The sequence below is a fragment of the Cotesia typhae genome, unplaced genomic scaffold, assembly GCF_013202065.1.
Source record: "Cotesia typhae breed Kobodo isofemale line unplaced genomic scaffold, CoteBio_Ctyphae contig_56, whole genome shotgun sequence".
Taxonomy (NCBI): Eukaryota; Metazoa; Arthropoda; class Insecta; order Hymenoptera; family Braconidae; genus Cotesia; species Cotesia typhae.
In genome coordinates, this window is record NW_027423760.1 from 168,301 (window position 1) to 186,740 (window position 18,440).

The 18,440-nt window shown below is 29.1% G+C and overlaps 3 protein-coding genes across 21 annotated transcripts in view; 2 read left to right on the forward strand and 1 right to left on the reverse strand.

Annotated features, from left to right (window-relative positions):
- Positions 1 to 28: 28 nt before the first annotated feature.
- Positions 29 to 1,839, reverse strand: LOC141532064 (uncharacterized). 2 transcript variants are annotated; one of them, XM_074250225.1, is made up of 5 exons: positions 1,565 to 1,839; positions 1,249 to 1,314; positions 1,025 to 1,117; positions 701 to 954; positions 504 to 639 (listed from the first exon to the last, which is right to left on the reverse strand). In XM_074250225.1, exons 1-4 carry the CDS (start codon positions 1,671 to 1,673, stop codon positions 908 to 910), a joined length of 315 nt encoding a protein of 104 aa, XP_074106326.1. In that variant the 5' UTR covers positions 1,674 to 1,839; the 3' UTR covers positions 504 to 639; positions 701 to 907. The 2 variants fall into 2 exon arrangements, with proteins under 2 accessions (XP_074106325.1, XP_074106326.1); XM_074250224.1 differs by lacking the exons at positions 1,025 to 1,117; positions 1,249 to 1,314; positions 1,565 to 1,839 and adding an exon at positions 29 to 436 and having other exon boundaries at positions 701 to 902.
- Positions 1,840 to 2,550: 711 nt separating this feature from the next.
- Pip5k59b (Phosphatidylinositol 4-phosphate 5-kinase 59B) overlaps positions 2,551 to 18,440 on the forward strand; it is a 337,529-nt gene continuing 321,639 nt past the window's right edge. For 9 of the 18 annotated variants that reach the window (XR_012480040.1, XM_074250307.1, XM_074250310.1 and 6 more), the window contains exons 1-2: positions 2,557 to 3,077; positions 12,580 to 12,614. Coding sequence is in view for 14 of the 18 variants with exons in the window: in XM_074250307.1 (XP_074106408.1) it covers positions 2,963 to 3,077; positions 12,580 to 12,614 (150 nt within the window). In the remaining 4 variants the exon portion in view is untranslated. Of the gene's footprint in view, positions 3,078 to 12,579; positions 12,615 to 18,440 lie in introns of all 18 variants that reach the window. The other 9 variants (XR_012480042.1, XR_012480044.1, XR_012480043.1 and 6 more) reach the window with 7 other exon arrangements.
- On the forward strand, positions 13,641 to 17,083 carry LOC141532080 (uncharacterized). Its single transcript, XM_074250255.1, has 3 exons — positions 13,641 to 14,303; positions 14,381 to 14,497; positions 14,641 to 17,083. The coding sequence occupies exon 3, from the start codon at positions 14,709 to 14,711 to the stop codon at positions 16,053 to 16,055; it is 1,347 nt and encodes a 448-aa protein (XP_074106356.1). The 5' UTR covers positions 13,641 to 14,303; positions 14,381 to 14,497; positions 14,641 to 14,708; the 3' UTR covers positions 16,056 to 17,083.

Below are 18,440 nucleotides of genomic sequence, written 5' to 3' on the forward strand. Positions count from 1 at the left end.
GAACAATAAAAATATATGTCATTTAGAGTATTGTAAGTCCTTATCTTATTAAAATTTGAATAATACGTTTGTAACACTTAAAAATTACATTCTTAAAGTAGTCACTGAGTTCTGTAGAAAAAAAAATATTTTTAATTTTCTAGAATTTAAATATAAAAATAGTCATATACATATAATATTAAGTAATGAAACTAGTCAGTCTGACTTAATCAAGTATAGTCTTTAGCATAATTACATTAAAAAGAATTGTTAGATTTGACAAGCTTTTCTAATAAATCTAAAGCTCGTTTTTTGTACTGATTAGCCTCTTCGGCTTTTTTGGCTTTAAAAACCATGAATTCTTTGAACCGACGTTCCTTATTTTCTTCGCTTTTCATCGATCTTTCTTCAAACGCAGCAATTAAATGACTCGCAGGGGTACTTTTTGCTTTTTTTTCTGCCAACGAAAATATTATATTGTCATTAGTATACATAAATTCTTAAAACAAATGAAATATCCTTACGGTTTGCTTCATTATCCAAATCATTACTACTGCTACTTCCACAACTACTTTCGGATAAAGTCCTTTTTTTCCCGGTAGAAGAGCAAGTTGCGACAGGTGTAATGAAAGGCTTATCACCCATCAGATCATCCATTAACTGAAAAAATTAAAAATTTGAAAATTTATTTTCTTCTGGAAATGTAATCAGTTACACTTACAGTCAAATACGGCCAATGTTTTACAGAGTTTCCAGACTTATTGTTATGGTCTTTTATTTTTTTATAAGTTTTTTTCATTCCTGAAAATTTAGATAAGCATTGAGGTCCTGTAATGTTATTGCCGTGAGATTTCAGTTTAGCACTAATGTCCAGCCACAATTTTTTTTGAGAAATTTTTCCACTACTGAAATCAGTTTGTCGCTTTTGTTATTCGTCAAGAAGCAAAAGAATAGCTTCACGAGGCCATTTAAATGCTGTTATAAACAATTGGTTGTTAAATTACATGCATATTAATCGATTTTGAATTATCTTGTTTAAAATTACCTGAATCTTCACTTGGACTTCTCACGGGTAAATCAATGCTTCCATCGCCATTTAAATTAGATTCCGAACCTTCAACTTCTTCTGCGTCAGTTTCTAAATATTTACAATTATGTAGGTAAAAATTGAATTAATACAAATTTAAACTTATCATGCCAATAAAATTCTTTTCAGAGTATGTAAAAAGTTTCATGTACATTAAAACCCAAAATATTTATGAAACCTACCGCTAATAAATTGAGCATATTCTAAATCTTTAGCCTCTTGTAATTTGAAGCTTGCAAAAGTTGCATCTGAAATAAATATAAGACATTTCACCCAAAAAAAAAATAAGATTTTTAAATAGTATAACAATTGACGGAATCCATTTAGTCCCTCATTACTTCAAGAATCAAAACGAAATAGACTTAGTAATAGATGATGAACTATCCTTCTAGCCTTTTAAGGGTGTAGAAAAGCAAACTAGAAACAAAACTTCATCCTCAACCAAACGTAATGAAAAACTTGAATATTTCTTTTTAATTAATAATTTGATATATATACCTGTTTCTAGTCGCTCTAATTCATCGTCCGTAACAGTAATTGTGTATGTTTTATGACTTTCTGGAACAGTTAGCTCAACAGAAAATAATTGTGTTCTAGAGCTTGCCATTTTTGCGGGATTGTAAAGAATTTAACAATTAATATTTAGAAATAAATAGAATTTGGTTAGCTTATGCTTAAATTGCATTCGTTTTGACAGATAGTAAAGACTGGCGCTCACGTTTTTGCTGCCCTACCTCTGTGGCGTGAGCATCTATGAGCGCGAAGTCTATGCTACGAACTCAGCCATGAGCGTACTTATTTGACGCTCACAACACCAAGTCGAACGACGAAAACGACATGTAAGCGCGCTCACAGCGCGTAAGCGTCCAACACGAATGCACCCTATATAATACATAAATATAAATTACAGCGTAGGTAAATCTACATAAAAACATTCACATAATATATTATGATTATTATTCAAAAGAAGAAACATTTAGCGCCACCGAGATGAAAAAATCAGTCCTACTATCATTCGTATAACATGTCACTACCGGGCTTTCGTACAATATCGCGGGGGTAGTCAGAGAAGCTTTTTGTGACCTTATAACGTCGAGATCTGATGAAAATTTAATTTTGGCAAGACCGGGTGAAAACAATAACTCCCCCATTTTTGAAAATCTTTGATTTTCTTAGCGAGAAGTTAAAAAAAAATCAATATTAATATTCTTCAACATAAAATTTAAACTTTCTAATTTGGACATATCTCACTATTTAAATTATAAATTAAAAGAATATTTAAATGAACCCTGATTACATTTAAGTTCGCGCTTTGCTGGCAGCTAGTGTCACCTGCTGGATACATCCAAAGGAATCACAACGGGAGAAATAAATTTATGGCGCTGATTACAGAGGAGTTTAAGGGTAGAAAAGAAAGAAGATTACCGATTATTTGGTAAATTATCAGCGCGCTTGCGCAAAACAACCAGATTACTGTGCCAGCATGATAAAGTACTAATAGTCACTCACCTGAGAATTTTCATTCCTTTGATTCTTATATTGATGTTACATTGCAAATAATAAGAAAACTATTATTTTAGCTTCTCCTCAACAATTCTGCTACAAAATGGTGGATATTGATTTTGTAGTGACTTTTATTAGATTGATATCGAAAAGATATTTATTACTTTCGTATCGCCGGAGTATTTAAAAGTACAAATGTGATAAGTAGCTTTTCAATGAGTGCAATCGTTTCATTTACCTTCGAAAACAATTGTTGAATTATACTGTGATTAATAAAATTAAGCATTTTGATCAATGATGATCTTGTTTATTTGATGTTGAATAGATAGTGATGAATTAGATGGAATTTCTTTGAAGAATTACTGATAGGGGCTAATATAATTTTTATACAAAATGGCTTCGAGTGATAGTGTCAATGTTATTGAAGTAATTGAACCGAATTACAATTGTTCTGATCAAGTACCGGATACATCCCTGAATATTGAAGATTCTGACAATGATGATGACAGTAAGCTTTATTTTTTTGTTATTAAATAACAAAATTTTATCGCACATAACCTTTATGTGTGTCTATTTTTTTAAAGCTAAAGATCCCGTATACATGCAAGTTTTATTCAAGAATATATCATATACATGTAAATATACATGTATGCCTAGTATAAGGGTTGTCCCTACTTGTAGGTTATTTTTTTTTACAATTTTCACGATGTCTTTAATCAATTTTAAATAACTAAACAAATAAAAAAAGTTCTTGCCCAGTTTTAGCTCATATTATGAACCTAGCATCTACAGCAGCATTTATTTTTTCAATTGACACACTTAGATGCTAGGGGTAGGTAGTAGTAAATTTATTTTCAGAAAATTAATTTTAATAATGATAATTTAAGAAAAGATTTAAGTTAACTGTTATAAAGATTGAACAATAGTAACTCGTGTGTTCTTTTTTAGAAACTTACTTCTATTTTATTTCTAACTTGTTTGACACTTAGATATTTCAAAAATTAAAATTTTTGGAAATACATTGAGTACTGTCTGGCCTTAAAATTTAAAATTAGGCCCATAGAAAAACATCGTTTAATTCCGTGGATAGATTTGAAATCGATAAATATGCTCGAGAGGTATGATTAAAGAAAAAAATGTTGAACAGTGTTCTTTCAAAATAGTTTTCAAATTACGAATTGGGTCAGTTTCTAAAACTATCACTTATAACATTCAGCTAGACATTTTTTTTCTGAAATGTTTCGTTTAATTTTCAGTCCTTGAACATTAAATGTTGGTAAATTATAAATGGTATTATAAAAAAAAAGTAGCGGTGTGAAAAGTTTTGGAAATTCATAACGTCTGCTACATTGAAAATAATATTGATAATTTCGTTTATTGCGCGACTCATAATGCGAAGCATCAGAATGTGCTTTGTGATCAAAGAATTCTGTTTGCCTCTTTTTCATTACTGTTTTTATTGTTACACTCTCGTTAGTCCACGAAACTTAACTAAGCTGTACATCATCAAATAAACAATTTAATGAGGAATAATTCTGTTACTTTCGAAGACTGATTTGGTGGATTAAGAATAAAAAAAAAAAATAATATCAAAATATAAAGAAAAATTTCCCGTCAAACATGTAACTGAAATTGCGTCCGGTCAGCTAAACGCTAGTATATGTAGATATATAGTATACGTAGTCAATTTTGAATCCTTCTAGATAATGTTCGATACATTTTAATTCTCGAAAAAAATAGTAACGATTACCCGAAGTCATTCTCCTTCCACATCATCATCATTTAAACCTTTTCCGATTGTCAGAACTGCTAGAAATTCCAGCTGATAAATTTGTAAAGCTCCTAAAAAATTCTGATTATACTTTACCCCACAAAATAAAAAAATTCAAGTTTGTCTGCAGTCACCCTCGAACTTTATTCTCCTCATATCAACTACCTCCGAGCATCGGAACTACTGGACGTTCCAGCTAGAAAAATTAAAAAAGCCTTTAAAAAATTCTGAGTAAACTTTACTCTGCCAAATAAAATTTCATCTTTTTGGAGTCACCCTCAAATTTTATTTTCATCATTTTAACCGCCCCTGACGGTTGGAACAACTGGAGATTCTAGCTAAAGATTAAAAAAGCTCCTAAAAAATTCTGAGTACACTTCACCCTCTGAACAGTACAAATTTACCTCTTCGGATAAATGGATCGTCGGAACGGGCAAATAGGTATCCAGCTAGAATTTTATTTTATCTAATTGCTGAGGTAATTTCATACTTTTGAAAATTAATTTTTAAGTTCAGTAAATTTATTACTGTTACAATTGTTATATGGTACTGTTAAATTTTTTTTTCTGTGTTTTTACTTTGTTATTACACTGATCTTTAATTCAACACTCGAGATGGATCCAACGCTTACAGTTTTTGCATGTATTATTTTTTTCATGTAAAAGTTCTCTAGCATAACAATTGCATATTTATCACGCAAATTCATAGGTTTTTGAAGTAGTTCAGCCAGTATTTATAACGTTTATCTAGTGAATAAAGTCTTCCCTTAGTGCAATGTTCTTATAAAGACACTCTATATAATGTATAACGAAAACCCCACAATTGTGGTCATCAATTTGATACGGCCGCTTGACTAGTGGGTTTTTAATGTTCTAATTTATTTCTGCTACTTCACTAAAACTACTTGCTTCTTGCACTCACCAATAAATTTTTTGAAGTATCATTTTTTCAAGTGTCTTATATCCGATAATAACTTAAAAGGATCGTATAGTTCAAGAGCTGATGATGAATTTTGAAAAAGTTCTTTAGGCAAGTTGAAATTGCTAAAAATTACAATTTCATCGATCGCCGCCAACTTGGTTAAAATCGGTAGATTCGTTCGAGAAATATCGTGAACGAATGAAAACCGAAAAACGTATTTTTTCGGAATTATGCCGAAATTCTTAGATTGATCAATTCAAACTCAAAGATTCTTTATGAGGCTGAATATACTGTGTAGAATGCTGTCAATCGCGTGAAAATCGATTGATTCGATCAAAAATTATTGGGGTTTGAAAATTCAAATAATACTGTTCTCTGAAACTTTGATCAGACTTTTGAGCTCGAAGAGCTCAAAAGCATAGAAAAGCTATCTCTTTGATCTCGAGGAGCTCGAAATAATATGTAAATTGTATTTTGGTGCCTACTATACAGTCAAAATGAATAGACTATTTTTTAAAAATGCGAGTAACTTATATTTAAAAAAATGTCATTGAAATATGACACATATCGATCGATGAGTCAAAATTTTATGTAACTCTATCCAAAATTGCTAATTTATAGAAAATTTTTGACAAGAAATATAAACAATAAAAGATTAAAAAACGGGGTTGTTTTGGGGTCTCAAAATACGCATCAACGTTAGACTTCCGTACAATCGTAAATTCAAATTTTTTGTTTACGCTGAATTTTTTGGTGATCAGTTGAATCTTCTTAAACGCAATGATGAAAAAAATTTTTGTTTTTTCTATAAATTATTTTCATAATTTATAAATAATGGTCACTCACTATCTTTTGATCAAATAGAGATAGAAATTTGTTTCGAATTAGCATTTATAGAGGGTAAAATATTGGAATTACGCGTGAATTATGAAATTCGTCGCTATCAAATTTTCTAATTTATTTAATTTTTCAAATTTGAGACAAGTGTTTATGACCCCTATTGATTTTCGACCCTTTTGTAATTAATCCTTTTTCCATTGGCGTAGTCACTCAAATATACCCAGAATAGTATCTTCATATACTTCTTTCTTACACAGAAGGTACAAAAATAAATTAGGTAAAAGCCCCAATTATTGACACCATAAGAGACAAAATTATGATTTCATTTTTTTTAACCAATCAAATGTCAATATCGTTGAATTTTCTTTGTGTTAATGTCTTAAGTAATGTTTTAACTCATCAATTTTTTAACTTCCCGCTAAGAAAATCAATGATTTTCAAAAAATCGGGAAGTTATTGGTTTTACCCCGTTTTGAAAAAATCGAGTTTTCATCAGATCTCGACGTTTTGAGGTCCTAGGAAGCTTCCCTGACTATTCCTGAGAGGGTGTCACTCCGTCTCTGTGTGTGCGCGCGCGCGTGTGTGTGTGTGACCCGCTTATAACTTTTGAACGGCTCGACCGAATCGAACAAAATTAGTGGCGTTCTAAAGAGTTTCATCAAACTTAGATTTCCTGAAAATTTGAACTGATTCGGACCGATAGATTTTGAGAAAAATCAAAAAAACCCCAAAAAATTAAGAAAAATTTTATTTTTTAATGTGGTTTTTTTGGAATAACTTTTAAACGGCTTTTTCGATCAACTCCAAAATCTAATCAGCTCTTAACCTTGAAAAACCACATCGAATGCCGTTTTGAAAATTAACATCGGTTGATTCGTGCGTGAGTTATCGTTGTCGAAAGAAAACCAAAAAAAGTGTTTTTTCGGATTATTTCGAAATTCCTAGATCGATCAATTCGAACTTAAAAGTTCTTTTTGGGGCCATAAAAACCGCGTCGATTGCCGCCAAGAACGTAAGAATCGGTGCATTCAGTCAAAAGTTATTGCGATTTGAAAATTCAAAAATAGTGTTTTATTAAATTTTTATCAGACTTTTGAGCTCAAAAGCCTAGAAAAGCTATCTCTTTGAGCTCGGAGAGCTCAAAAGGACACGAAAATTATATTTTTGAGCTCGAAGAGCTCAAAAACGTAATAAGTGCAATTTTGAGCGCTTAAATATGGAACCAGCGGGAAGTTGCAGGGATGGCCTGTAGGGTCAACCGTTTTACTAATTTTTTTTTTTAAATAATAATCAGTGATATTTACTAATTAATTTAAAATAATTAAATAGATTATCCGGATACACCAATTATTGACAGGTTAAAAAACTGATTGATCTAATTATTGACATACCTTAGCCCCAATTATTGACACCTATACTGCGCAAGCGTCGAATCATCTGCTTATTCTTATTTATCGAAACTTATTTTTAAGTAATCAATATTATTAACGTTTATTAATAATAATTTCCGTAAATGATTAATTACTATTAAAAATATAAAAATTTATTTAAAAATAATTTATTGAATCAGAAGAGTTCAAACTCTTACAGTAAATTTTTTAGGTAAAAGTAAAAAAAAGGCGTCATAGCGCTGTCGACTGGCTGTCAATATGAGATTCAACTTAAAAATTATGAACTAGTTATTGATACCCATTATTTAAATATTATAAAGTATACAATTAATTTTGATTATTCAATTTTATAAATTTTTCATATATTGTTAATTAAAAAAAAAAAAAAAAGATCATATAATTAGATGTAGAAATTAATTTCAACTCGGCATTTAAAAAAAATGCTTTTCTAACCAAAGTTGTTAAGAAAATAGACGCTTGTAAGCTGGTTTGATGAACTGGTGCTAACTTTATTTTTTTTTTAATAATTAATATTTAATATTTTGAAATGACGGTAATTTTTTTCAATTTTTTAGTTAATTAGAATTTAATTAAAATTTATATGATAGTTATTCTTATCACAGATAATCAAATATATTTAAAAATAATTTAGAGTGTCAATATTTAGACCCCTGTCAATAATTGGGGCTTTTACCTTAGTAAGTTGAATTCACGAAGTAGCCAGCTAAATTTTTAATAACAAAAATAATTTATAGAATATTACAAAAAAATTGATATTTTTTTTTAATTTATCAATAATATTAGAATATTTTTAAATAATTTTCATCAAGACTTTGGCGTTATCTCTACAATTACTTAATGAATTTTTAATATCGTACACAATAACAATTTTTAGTTACTGTAAAATAAGATACTTTTATCTTTCCTTTCGAAATTGTACTACCTGGAAAATAAGTCTTATGTCGAAAAAATATTATAAGAACATTTATAAGTCGAAAATCCATGTTTATCACTCATAAGCTTATCTTGAATCGGAGAAACTATTTATTTTTATGCATCAATGTAGTTATAATTTACAACAATCCCATTGAACTTATATGGGCTTACGTTAAAAATGATGTAGCTAAAAATAATTCCACTTTTAAAATCAATGATGTTCTAAAATTATGTACGAATGCCATAGAAAATATTCCACCTTCATTATGATCTGACCAGAATTCAAATTTACGCGCGCGCTTGAGTTTAGGGTTTACATATATTTTCATGCTTATGATATATTTGACCAATCACGTTACGAATAGTTTGATGTCACATACATTTCATCTCAATTTTATTATGGGATTGGATTGAACATGCAGAAAAAGAATAGGCTAAAGCAAGAAGGACGTGCATCAATATGGATCGCGAAATCGAACCGATAATAATTAGAGTTAATGAAAGCGATGAAAGTGACTCTAATAGTGAGAATGATAGTTAATGTGATTAATTCAACGATAGTTGTCGAAACAAATACTTTTGTTATAATGATATAATTATATCATTTTTGTATAAAAACAAAAAATTGTGAGTTCTGTTACCACTCAGGTAAAGCGTCCGAATTTTTATGACTCGTAAGCCTTTTCACAAAAGGAATGACAATAGAATATCATTGTAATCGCTTCTGATTAACAGAAGCCATAAACACTTGTCTCAAATTTGAAAAATTAAATAAATTAGAAAATTTGATAGCGACGAATTTCATAATTCACGCGTAATTCCAATATTTTACCCTCTATAAATGCTAATTCGAATCAAATTTCTATCTCTATTTGATCAAAAGATAGTGAGTGACCATTATTTATAAATTATGAAAATAATTTATAGAAAAAACAAAAATTTTTTTTCATCATTGTGTTTAAGAAGATTCAACTGATCACCAAAAAATTCAGCGTAAACAAAAAATTTGAATTTACGATTGTACGGAAGTCTAACGTTGATGCGAATTTTGAGACCCCAAAACAACCCCGTTTTTTAATCTTTTATTGTTTATATTTCTTGTCAAAAATTTTCTATAAATTAGCAATTTTGGATAGAGTTACATAAAATTTTGACTCATCGATCGATATGTGTCATATTTCAATGACATTTTTTAAATATAAGTTACTCACATTTTAAAAAAAAAGACTATTTTTTTTGACAGTATAGAAATTTTGTATTTCCATGTAAATTTCTTGCATATACTCAAGTTACACCAGACGCGCCTGCGCGAAAAAAAAATTCGTTTTTTTTTTTTTTTTAGTTTGACGGAATAACAAGAAAACACACCCACACACACACACACACACACACACACACACACACACACACGCGCGCGCGCGCGCGCGTATTTTACTTGGCTCTAATTATCCTTTTTTTCTATTAGTCTAGTCGAGAAGTGAGTTTTCTGCATTAAATCGATCCGAGTCTCTTAAAAATATGGCGATTGGTGCATTAGATCCAGAATTTAACTCTGAGAAAGAAGTCTTTTTTAATTTATCCGCCATTAAAAATTTCATTTCTTATAAACAAAAAATGAAGAGAAAAAAATTATTACACGGTTAAGGGTACATTTTCTGGATTTTATTGTTCTTATTTTCTTACCTGACGCTAATAATTTAGGTTGATCTTGCTGTTTTCTTTCAATTTTGGAATTTTCAATTTATTACTTGACATTCGTCAAAGTAAAAACAGCCTGGAAGGCATTTACAGAATTGAATGAACTTCATACAATTTTTCAATCAGACTTACGTAAAAAAGAACGAAAATACTTACCTGTGTTTGGCGAAGATAGATTTCCAGACTAAAATATCTACATGTAATAATCTTTTGTGTGTGTGAATATAAATGTGTCAATAAAATAAAAAATTGATTATGTTTATCATTAAATTGTCTGAAAGATCGTCCTGAATGTCAAAGATCGTATCATCAATAGTTTAGAAGTTACAACAATTTATAAGTTGATAAAATAGTTGACTGCTTCAGTTTTGATGAGGTAAATCATTTTGAAATTCAATAAAAAATTGAAAAAAAATTTTTTTACAACTTTCATGCACATGGCTCAATTTGTATATTTTGAATCCACGGAAAAAAAAATAAAACGAAAATGGAAATTTGTTTATAACAAATTGTTTATAAAATTAACAATGAAAATTAAAAAAAAAAAATTTTTTTATTATTATATTGGGAATTGTAAATGATGGTTTTAAAAAAAAATTACTTCTCAACAAATAATTTCAATGGTGGATAAATAAAAAAAACAATTATAAGCAATTAATAAATTTTGTTAAGAAAAAATTTTTTATTTAAAATAGATATTTATGTCATAAGGCTGTGAAGTGGCGGTTTTCTGACAGCGACGATATTTCGATATGAGCTTAAGGTTTGTGGCGGGAAGGTTAGAAACGGGCGTATTTTTAACGTCCGAAGCGTAGCCGAGGTCGGAAATTTACGCTCATTTTCGAACATTCGCGTCAAAAAGATTAAAACGAATGTCGAAAAAAAGTCGTCAAAATCGCCACTAAACGGCCGAATGACGTACAATATTTTTTGTTATTATCGCTCCATAAGTTCAACTTTTGTGGGATAGGAAACAAACAATGACATATCTAAATTTTGTAAAGTTTCACAAGGGCAAAAAACCCTTAATTTCATATTAATTATCTTTTTATTAATATTTATTGATGCTGTGGTTGTTTTTTTATCAACATTAAGTCCGCTTCCTATTAAACTGCCAGCAGAGAAATAATTAGTGCCACTCAATAGTAACTGTTTAAAATTTACTCAAAATCATCCATCGGTACACTAGAATGTGACTTTTTTTTTTACAATCTCTCTCTTTTTCGTCTGAGGATACTCGAAAAGTTCGTAAAAAAAAAAGGGGGGGTATAACTTCACGGCTTAGGCCGTGAAAAAAAGACGGTATGGTAGTCTCTAGAAAAGAGTCCCTTTACGGACGCCATCCAGCGCTCAAAAGTTGAACTTTTGGAACGAGTATAACAAAAATCATAATTTCATTAAGACAATAAAATGACAAAAAAAATTCTTCAAAAATATTCATCTTATTTATTTGTCTATAACAAATTTTTAAACAATTTACGTTAAAAAATTTGTAACCAAACTGCTAAACGCAATATATTGATACAAATTGATACAAAAACAACCAAAATTACAAATTTAGGAAAAATTTTTTTTTTTATATTTACCAGATATTTCTATTTTTGATAATTTTGAAAAATCATTATAAACAAATGAAAAAATTTTTATAAACTTTTATTACGCGGTCTTGTTCATTATTTATAAAATGAAAGCTCCCAAAAGAAAACAAATATATAGACACATTTTTTAAACTTCTATAAGAGATTTTATGAAAACTCAAGCCTACGAAAAAATAGTTAATTAACAATTAAATAACTTGAACAAAAATCAAGCTAAAAATTTATTTTCTGCGAGGCTACATTCCTTCAAGTGTCCAGATGACACTATAATTTATTCAGATTGTTAAATTAATATTGAATGTTATAAAAAAATTATTTTGTGATGCATACTTTGCTTAGCGGCAACACTTTGGCACCGAAACAGCTGCGTGGAGCCCAATTTTCAACGTTAAATTAAAATCGTCATAATAATGGAGCTACAATTCCGGGAGTTGAGATTTATTTTACTAACATTTTCTCCTCTTTTACAATATTTTTTCAAATTTCTTTATATTAAGATATCTTTAATATTTTTAAAGTTATAACTACAAAATGGAGACCACCTTCTTTTCTTTTTGTTTTTTGTTTATAGCAAATGAAATTTCCGATGGCGGATAAATTAAAAAATACTTCTTTCTCAGAATTAAATCCTGAATCCAATGCACCAATCGGCATATTTTTAAGAGGCTCGGATCGATTTTTCGCAGAAAACTCACTTCTCGATTAGATTATTAATATTCTTATTTCTTATTTTCAATTTTTTCACGGTCATTTTATGATACTCTATTTTTGTACTAACAATTTCTAACATTTATTATGAATTAAATTTACAGATTTTTAATTATACAAATAATAATAAAATTTTTTGTTTTTCAGATAAATCTGTAGAAGAAAAAATGGCAATCTTTGATGTAAGTATATTCATTTGTGTACATCGAATGCTTCACGATTAGTTGAACGTTTTTACTAGATTGAAAAAAATTTCAATTATTGTACGCTGATATATCACTGTGATTGTTAATTAATACTGTACAATAAAAGTTTTACGTTGTTTAAATATGATATTTTAACAACAACAGTAACGTTATTGCTTTCATTTTTTCTCAGGTAGATTATTTTAATAAGCTGTCTATTATAGCCGGTCTCATGTCATAATTAAAAAATATATATATATATATATATATATATATATATATATATATATATATATATATATATATATATATATATATATATATATATATATATATATATTAGGGTGTCCGTTATTTCCCAAGTTGATTTTTTTGCTGCCGCCCCCTGAAGTTTTAGTTTTTACCCTAAAAAAAATTATCCAACTTAAAAAAGCTCTTAATTTTCAAGTTCAACCGTGCCCGTGTCATGTTACTTTTCCCATTTAAATAACATGGGATTTTTGTACTTTTTGCATTTTATTTTTTTATCTCCGAAGCAAATGAACCTACAGCTTTGATAAAGAAATATTCTAATACAAAATTTTACGCTCTATAAAAAAGGTCTCTTTGGTTTTTTCGCTAAAATCATTCCTTTAAAAGTTATACGCAGTTAAAGTTATGCGAATAATTTATAATCAAATTTTTCTATCATTTCTGGCAAATTCTAATTGCGCCTTTTAATTTTGACTAAAAAAGGATCAAGATCCGTATTTTTTTCGATAAAGCGATATTCCTTTACCAACTTTATTTTTTTTTTATTAGAAAAAATAATATACACGGCGTTGGTGTAAACCAATATAGCCAATTACCAACTTTAGTGTGAAACACTAATATTGCGCCATCTATTATCGATAGATCAACATTATAGTTTAAGGTTATTGTTTCTCTATCTTTCGGTGTTTGTAAACATGTGTTTTAATTAAAAAGAAGAAGCAAATTTTGAGTAATTTTTTTATTAATTATAACTATTTTCGAATTAAATCATTTAGTGATTTTATTTTAATACATTTATACGTGTAGTAAAAAGTGTTAGATTCAGTTATAAAATTTATTAAATCAACAAATTCTACGACTCTAACCTTTACCAGTTACACTCAGCATACAAATTTTCTAATATAAACAATTAAATCCTTATTTAACTTAAAATTAATTATCTTAATGAATTTATTAACTTAATTAATTAAATAAAAATGAATCAATCAGTGACTCTACGTGATAAAATGTTTCTGTTGGGTGAAACGAGTGACACGATTAGCGGTCATAAATTACCAACCAATAAACAAGTTCTAAAATTATTATATTATCATACCAGACAAGAAAGTAAAACACTTACAGCCAGTTACTCAGTAGTTGTAGAAGAAGTGTGCTAATTTTGGAGCAGAGCTGGGATTCCAGTACAAAAAAAAGATCGATGTATAAAAAAATTAGAAAATCTCCATATCACGTACAGAAATTTACAAAAATACAAAAACCAAGATCGCGAGCTTAAGTTTTCCGAATGTCTTGAAAAATTATTTGATATAGCTCATGGCGATACTCAAAATACAACTGATAGTGCCACGGCAGATTTTTTACATGATCAAAGAACAGAAAGAAAGTATCACTTACACGTTTTTAAGCAAAGTGATCATTTTTTTCAGTCACCTAGTAAGTTGATGATTAATAAATGCAATGATTGAAAGTTAGAATTCCTTGTAGGTTACTAATTTTATTATTAATTTTAGAAAAACTTGTTTCTGAAGAAGATATTGATTCTAGTCCATCTCAATCTATTGATAAAGCTCGATCAACATCTGATAATGTCGACTCAACACTCTTGGATATACTTCGTTCAGATTCAGGTAATTAATTCAAGTGCTTGATTGTACCTCTCGATAAATTAAATTATTTTATGTATGAAAATCTTATTTTATGAAAAATGTAATGAGTAATTGATTCAATGAAACAAAATTTACTATATAACTATTTTGTACTTAATTTTTAGACCTAACTTTACCACCGGGTGCAAAAAGTACATCGGAGCAACCATTAAGTGGCGAAACATCGACATCAATGTCGTTGCAAAGCGCATCCTCAATGTTTGAAGCACAGGGACGAAATTATGAAGTGAAAAATGAGAGAGGAACAATAAATATCCTAACGGAACATGTTGTTACTATTCTTGACAATTGTAAGATTTCTTACAGAAATTTCGTGAGAATAATATCAGCTGTAGTGGTGGCTCTGGGAGTAGATACTGATAATTTAATTCTAAACAAGACTTCGTTTAATGAACTTAGGTCAAAAATTCGGAAAGACGCTGCTGAACGAATGAAAAAGTTATTTGGTGACGCTGAGGTTGGAGCTGCAGTGGTTCATTGGGATGGAAAATTAATACCTGATGGACTATCTTGTAAAAAGGTTGACCGAGTACCTATAATAATTCGAAGCACGACTGTTGAAAGAATATTAAACGTGCCAGCATTACCGGATGGAAGAGGAATTACTCAGGCTCAGGAAATTTTCAAGAGTATACAAGAATGGGGGTTATCTGAAAATGTCCAAGCAATTTGTTGCGACACTATTGCTTCAAATCTTGGTAATCGAAATGGAGCGGCAATCAATTTAGAGCAGTTGTTACAAAAAGATCTTTTGTATTTATCTTGTAGGCATCACATCTACGAATTGGTCTTGAATTGTGTTTTTGTGACAAAAATTTCGGGAACTGATGGGCCAAACGTCCCTCTATTTAAAAAATTTCAAGAAAATTGGAATCAAGTTGATCAAACTAAATATAAAAATGGTCTAACAGGAAATAAAATTCCTAAGAAATTGTTTACAAAAGTTGGAAAAACAAATGAGACGATCAAAAATTTTTTAAGTGAAATTTTACCTCGCGATGATTATAAAGAGCTTTTGGAGTTGTGTCAAATTTTTCTAGGTACGATGGAAACTGATAAAATAAAATTTTATAAGCCAGGAGCCTTTCACCATGCTCGCTGGATGTCAAAAGCGATCTATTCTCTCAAAATATACATTTTCCGGGACATTTTTGAGGTGGATCCTGAAATACAACGAAGTCTCTTCGACATTTGTTTATTCATAGTATTTGTTTACGTGCCATTTTGGTTTACGGTACCTCTTGCAGCATCGGCTCCATCTCAAGACTTAAATTTTGTAAAAACTGTATATCAATATAAGACGATTGATAAAAAACTTTCTGAAGCGGTCTTACACAAATTTAAAAATCATTTGTGGTATTTAAATGCTGAAGCTGCTGCTCTAGCTTTTTTTGATCCAACTATACCAATTCCCATGAAACGTAAAATGATTGAAGCATTAAAATGCCATGAAAATATGGATTTTGATTCCCCTAAACGCTACGTAGTAAACTCAGACAGTGAAATTATCAACATATAAAAAAAAGATATTGACTTTTTTATTAATTCTAATTCGAGAAAGTTTTTTGATCGATTCAACATAAACAAAAATTTTTTAGAGTTTGATGTTGAAACATGGTCAACTAATGATGATTACTTAGAAGGTTTGAATGTTGTGAATAATCTGCAAGTTGTTAATGATGTAGCTGAAAGAGCAGTTCAAGTTAACTCAAGATTACATTAACATTTTGACTACGAAAGAAGACCAAAAACAGTATTTAATACAAGTTGTACGAGAATACAAGGATGCTTATTGTAACTGATAAGATTATTCAATAAAATTTTTATGACAATTATAAGTGAGTATTATAATTATATCACAGAAAACTTCGATAAAACTAAAATAATTATGATCAAAATGATGAACATGACTTTAACTGCGTATAACTTTTAAAGAAATGATTTTAGCAAAAAAACCAAAGAGACCTTTTTTGTAGAGCGCAAAATTTTGTATTAGAATATTTCTTTATCAAAGCTGTACGTTCATTTGCTTCGGAGATAAAAAATAAAATGCAAAAAGTACAAAAATCCCATGTTATTTAAATGGGAAAAGTAACATGACATGGGCACGGTTGAACTTGAAAATTAAGAGCTTTTTTACGTTGGATAATTTTTTTTAGGGTAAAAACTAAAACTTCAGGGAGCGGCAGCAAAAAAAAATAAACTTGGGAAATAACGGACACCCTAATGTGCAATCACTATAACATTTCCGTGGTTTCCTTTCAAAAATGAATAATAATTAACATACAAAAAAATTGAAATAAGCATTGAAAGTTTCAGTTAAAGTAATTGCGAGTCTCATAAGTAAAGTTGAAATTGGCCTCACTTAAAGTTTGTTGTTATCTATGATTCTATCAAATTTTATATCTATAGGAATTGTATTTAGAGAATGTAAATTTACTTGGAGACATCTTTCAAACTACTTCAAGTAATTTAAATTTTATACGTTAATTATCCTTACTGTTAACGCAGTTAACTATACCTAATTTATTAATTATTAATAATTAATTATATATTAGAGTGATTTATTTGGAACGGCTATGTATTTTTTTCGCTCAATTAACATGTGGCTCTATGCACAGTAATAGAAAAAAAAAAGTTTGGAAAATCTAAAAGTGCACGACTCATAATGCTCATTTAATTATGAAATATAAAAAAAAAAAAAAATAGCTATCCCATTATTTGTCAATAAACAACGAAAATCACGAAAAAAAAAAAAACACATGAGTCGTGCAAAATAAAAAGAAAAAAAAAATTTTTAAAATCACAGCTGTACTAGAAAAGTGATGCACAGGCGCCCCTGGTGGAACAAAATGTACGTCATATCTATAGATATAGATATATCACCATCCATGTTAATTTTACATGGATATATATTAGGGTGATTCAAAAAAAAAGAATATTTTTTTTTTCGTTTGGTACTCTGAAAAATAGGTTCCTAGACACCTCTAAGAAAGCCTCTCCAAGCATGAGTTCTTAATTGTAACGGGAAGGTCCTCCTTCTTACAGTTTTCTATTTTTTCTTATTATCAGATAGAAAAATTTATATCTCGCTTCCAACTACTTGAAAAAATATCTTGTTCCTTAGATTTTGTAGGAAATTGAATGCTCTACAAAAAAGGTCTCTTACGATTTTTTCGTAAACCCAACCGTTTAAAAGATATTAACGGTTAAAGTTTGATTATTTTTGGGAAAATTTTTTATTTCTTATGAATTTTATAACTCAATGAAAAAAATCATTATGAATGATGAAACTCATAGTTTTGTAGGAAATTTACTGCTCTATAAAAATGGTCTCTTATGATTTTTCGATCAAGTTGAGCGTTTACGAGATATTCATCGTCAAACATCAATGCATATCAATTTTTCTAGTTTTTGATCAATAATTCGAAAAATTTCAATTTATTCTGTGAGTTTCAAGGAAATTTAGACAAATTTGAGTTTCTATGAATAGAAATATGTTATGAACTATTTTTTTAATTAGTTTTTTTAGTCTTGGACATGTTTGATTACATTAAAACAAAAAATTAGTGCATTTTTTTAAATATATAATTCAATTTAGTGTGTTTCACATGTGTTTCACTTTTTTATCGAAGAATTTATTTATTTAATTATCAACTGCCATATAATTTTCAATATTTTCAACATAACGGTACACTTTTACTGTAAATAATTTCCTCTATTGCAGTTTGGGTAGTTTTTTCGATGTTCTTTGATAATTTGCAATAAGTATTGGAATTGCTCTTCATTTTTGTCAAGCATTGATTATACTCACTAACTAATGCAACAGCTCGTTCTGCTGAATCATTAACAACTTTCAATTGGTTAAAGTATTCTTTATTTTCAATGTAACTGTCATTAGTAG

Bases quoted from the DNA above. Each gene is read 5' to 3' on its own strand.
- LOC141532064 (XM_074250224.1), bottom strand. From the start codon at position 778: ATGAAAAAAACTTATAAAAAAATAAAAGACCATAACAATAAGTCTGGA. The intron at 640-700 runs GTAAGTGTAACT...TAATTTTTTCAG, and splicing joins AACATTGGCCGTATTTGACT to TTAATGGATGATCTGATGGG. The intron at 437-503 runs GTAAGGATATTT...TTTCGTTGGCAG, and splicing joins TTTGGATAATGAAGCAAACC to AAAAAAAAGCAAAAAGTACC.
- LOC141532080 (XM_074250255.1), top strand. From the start codon at position 14,709: ATGTCGTTGCAAAGCGCATCCTCAATGTTTGAAGCACAGGGACGAAAT.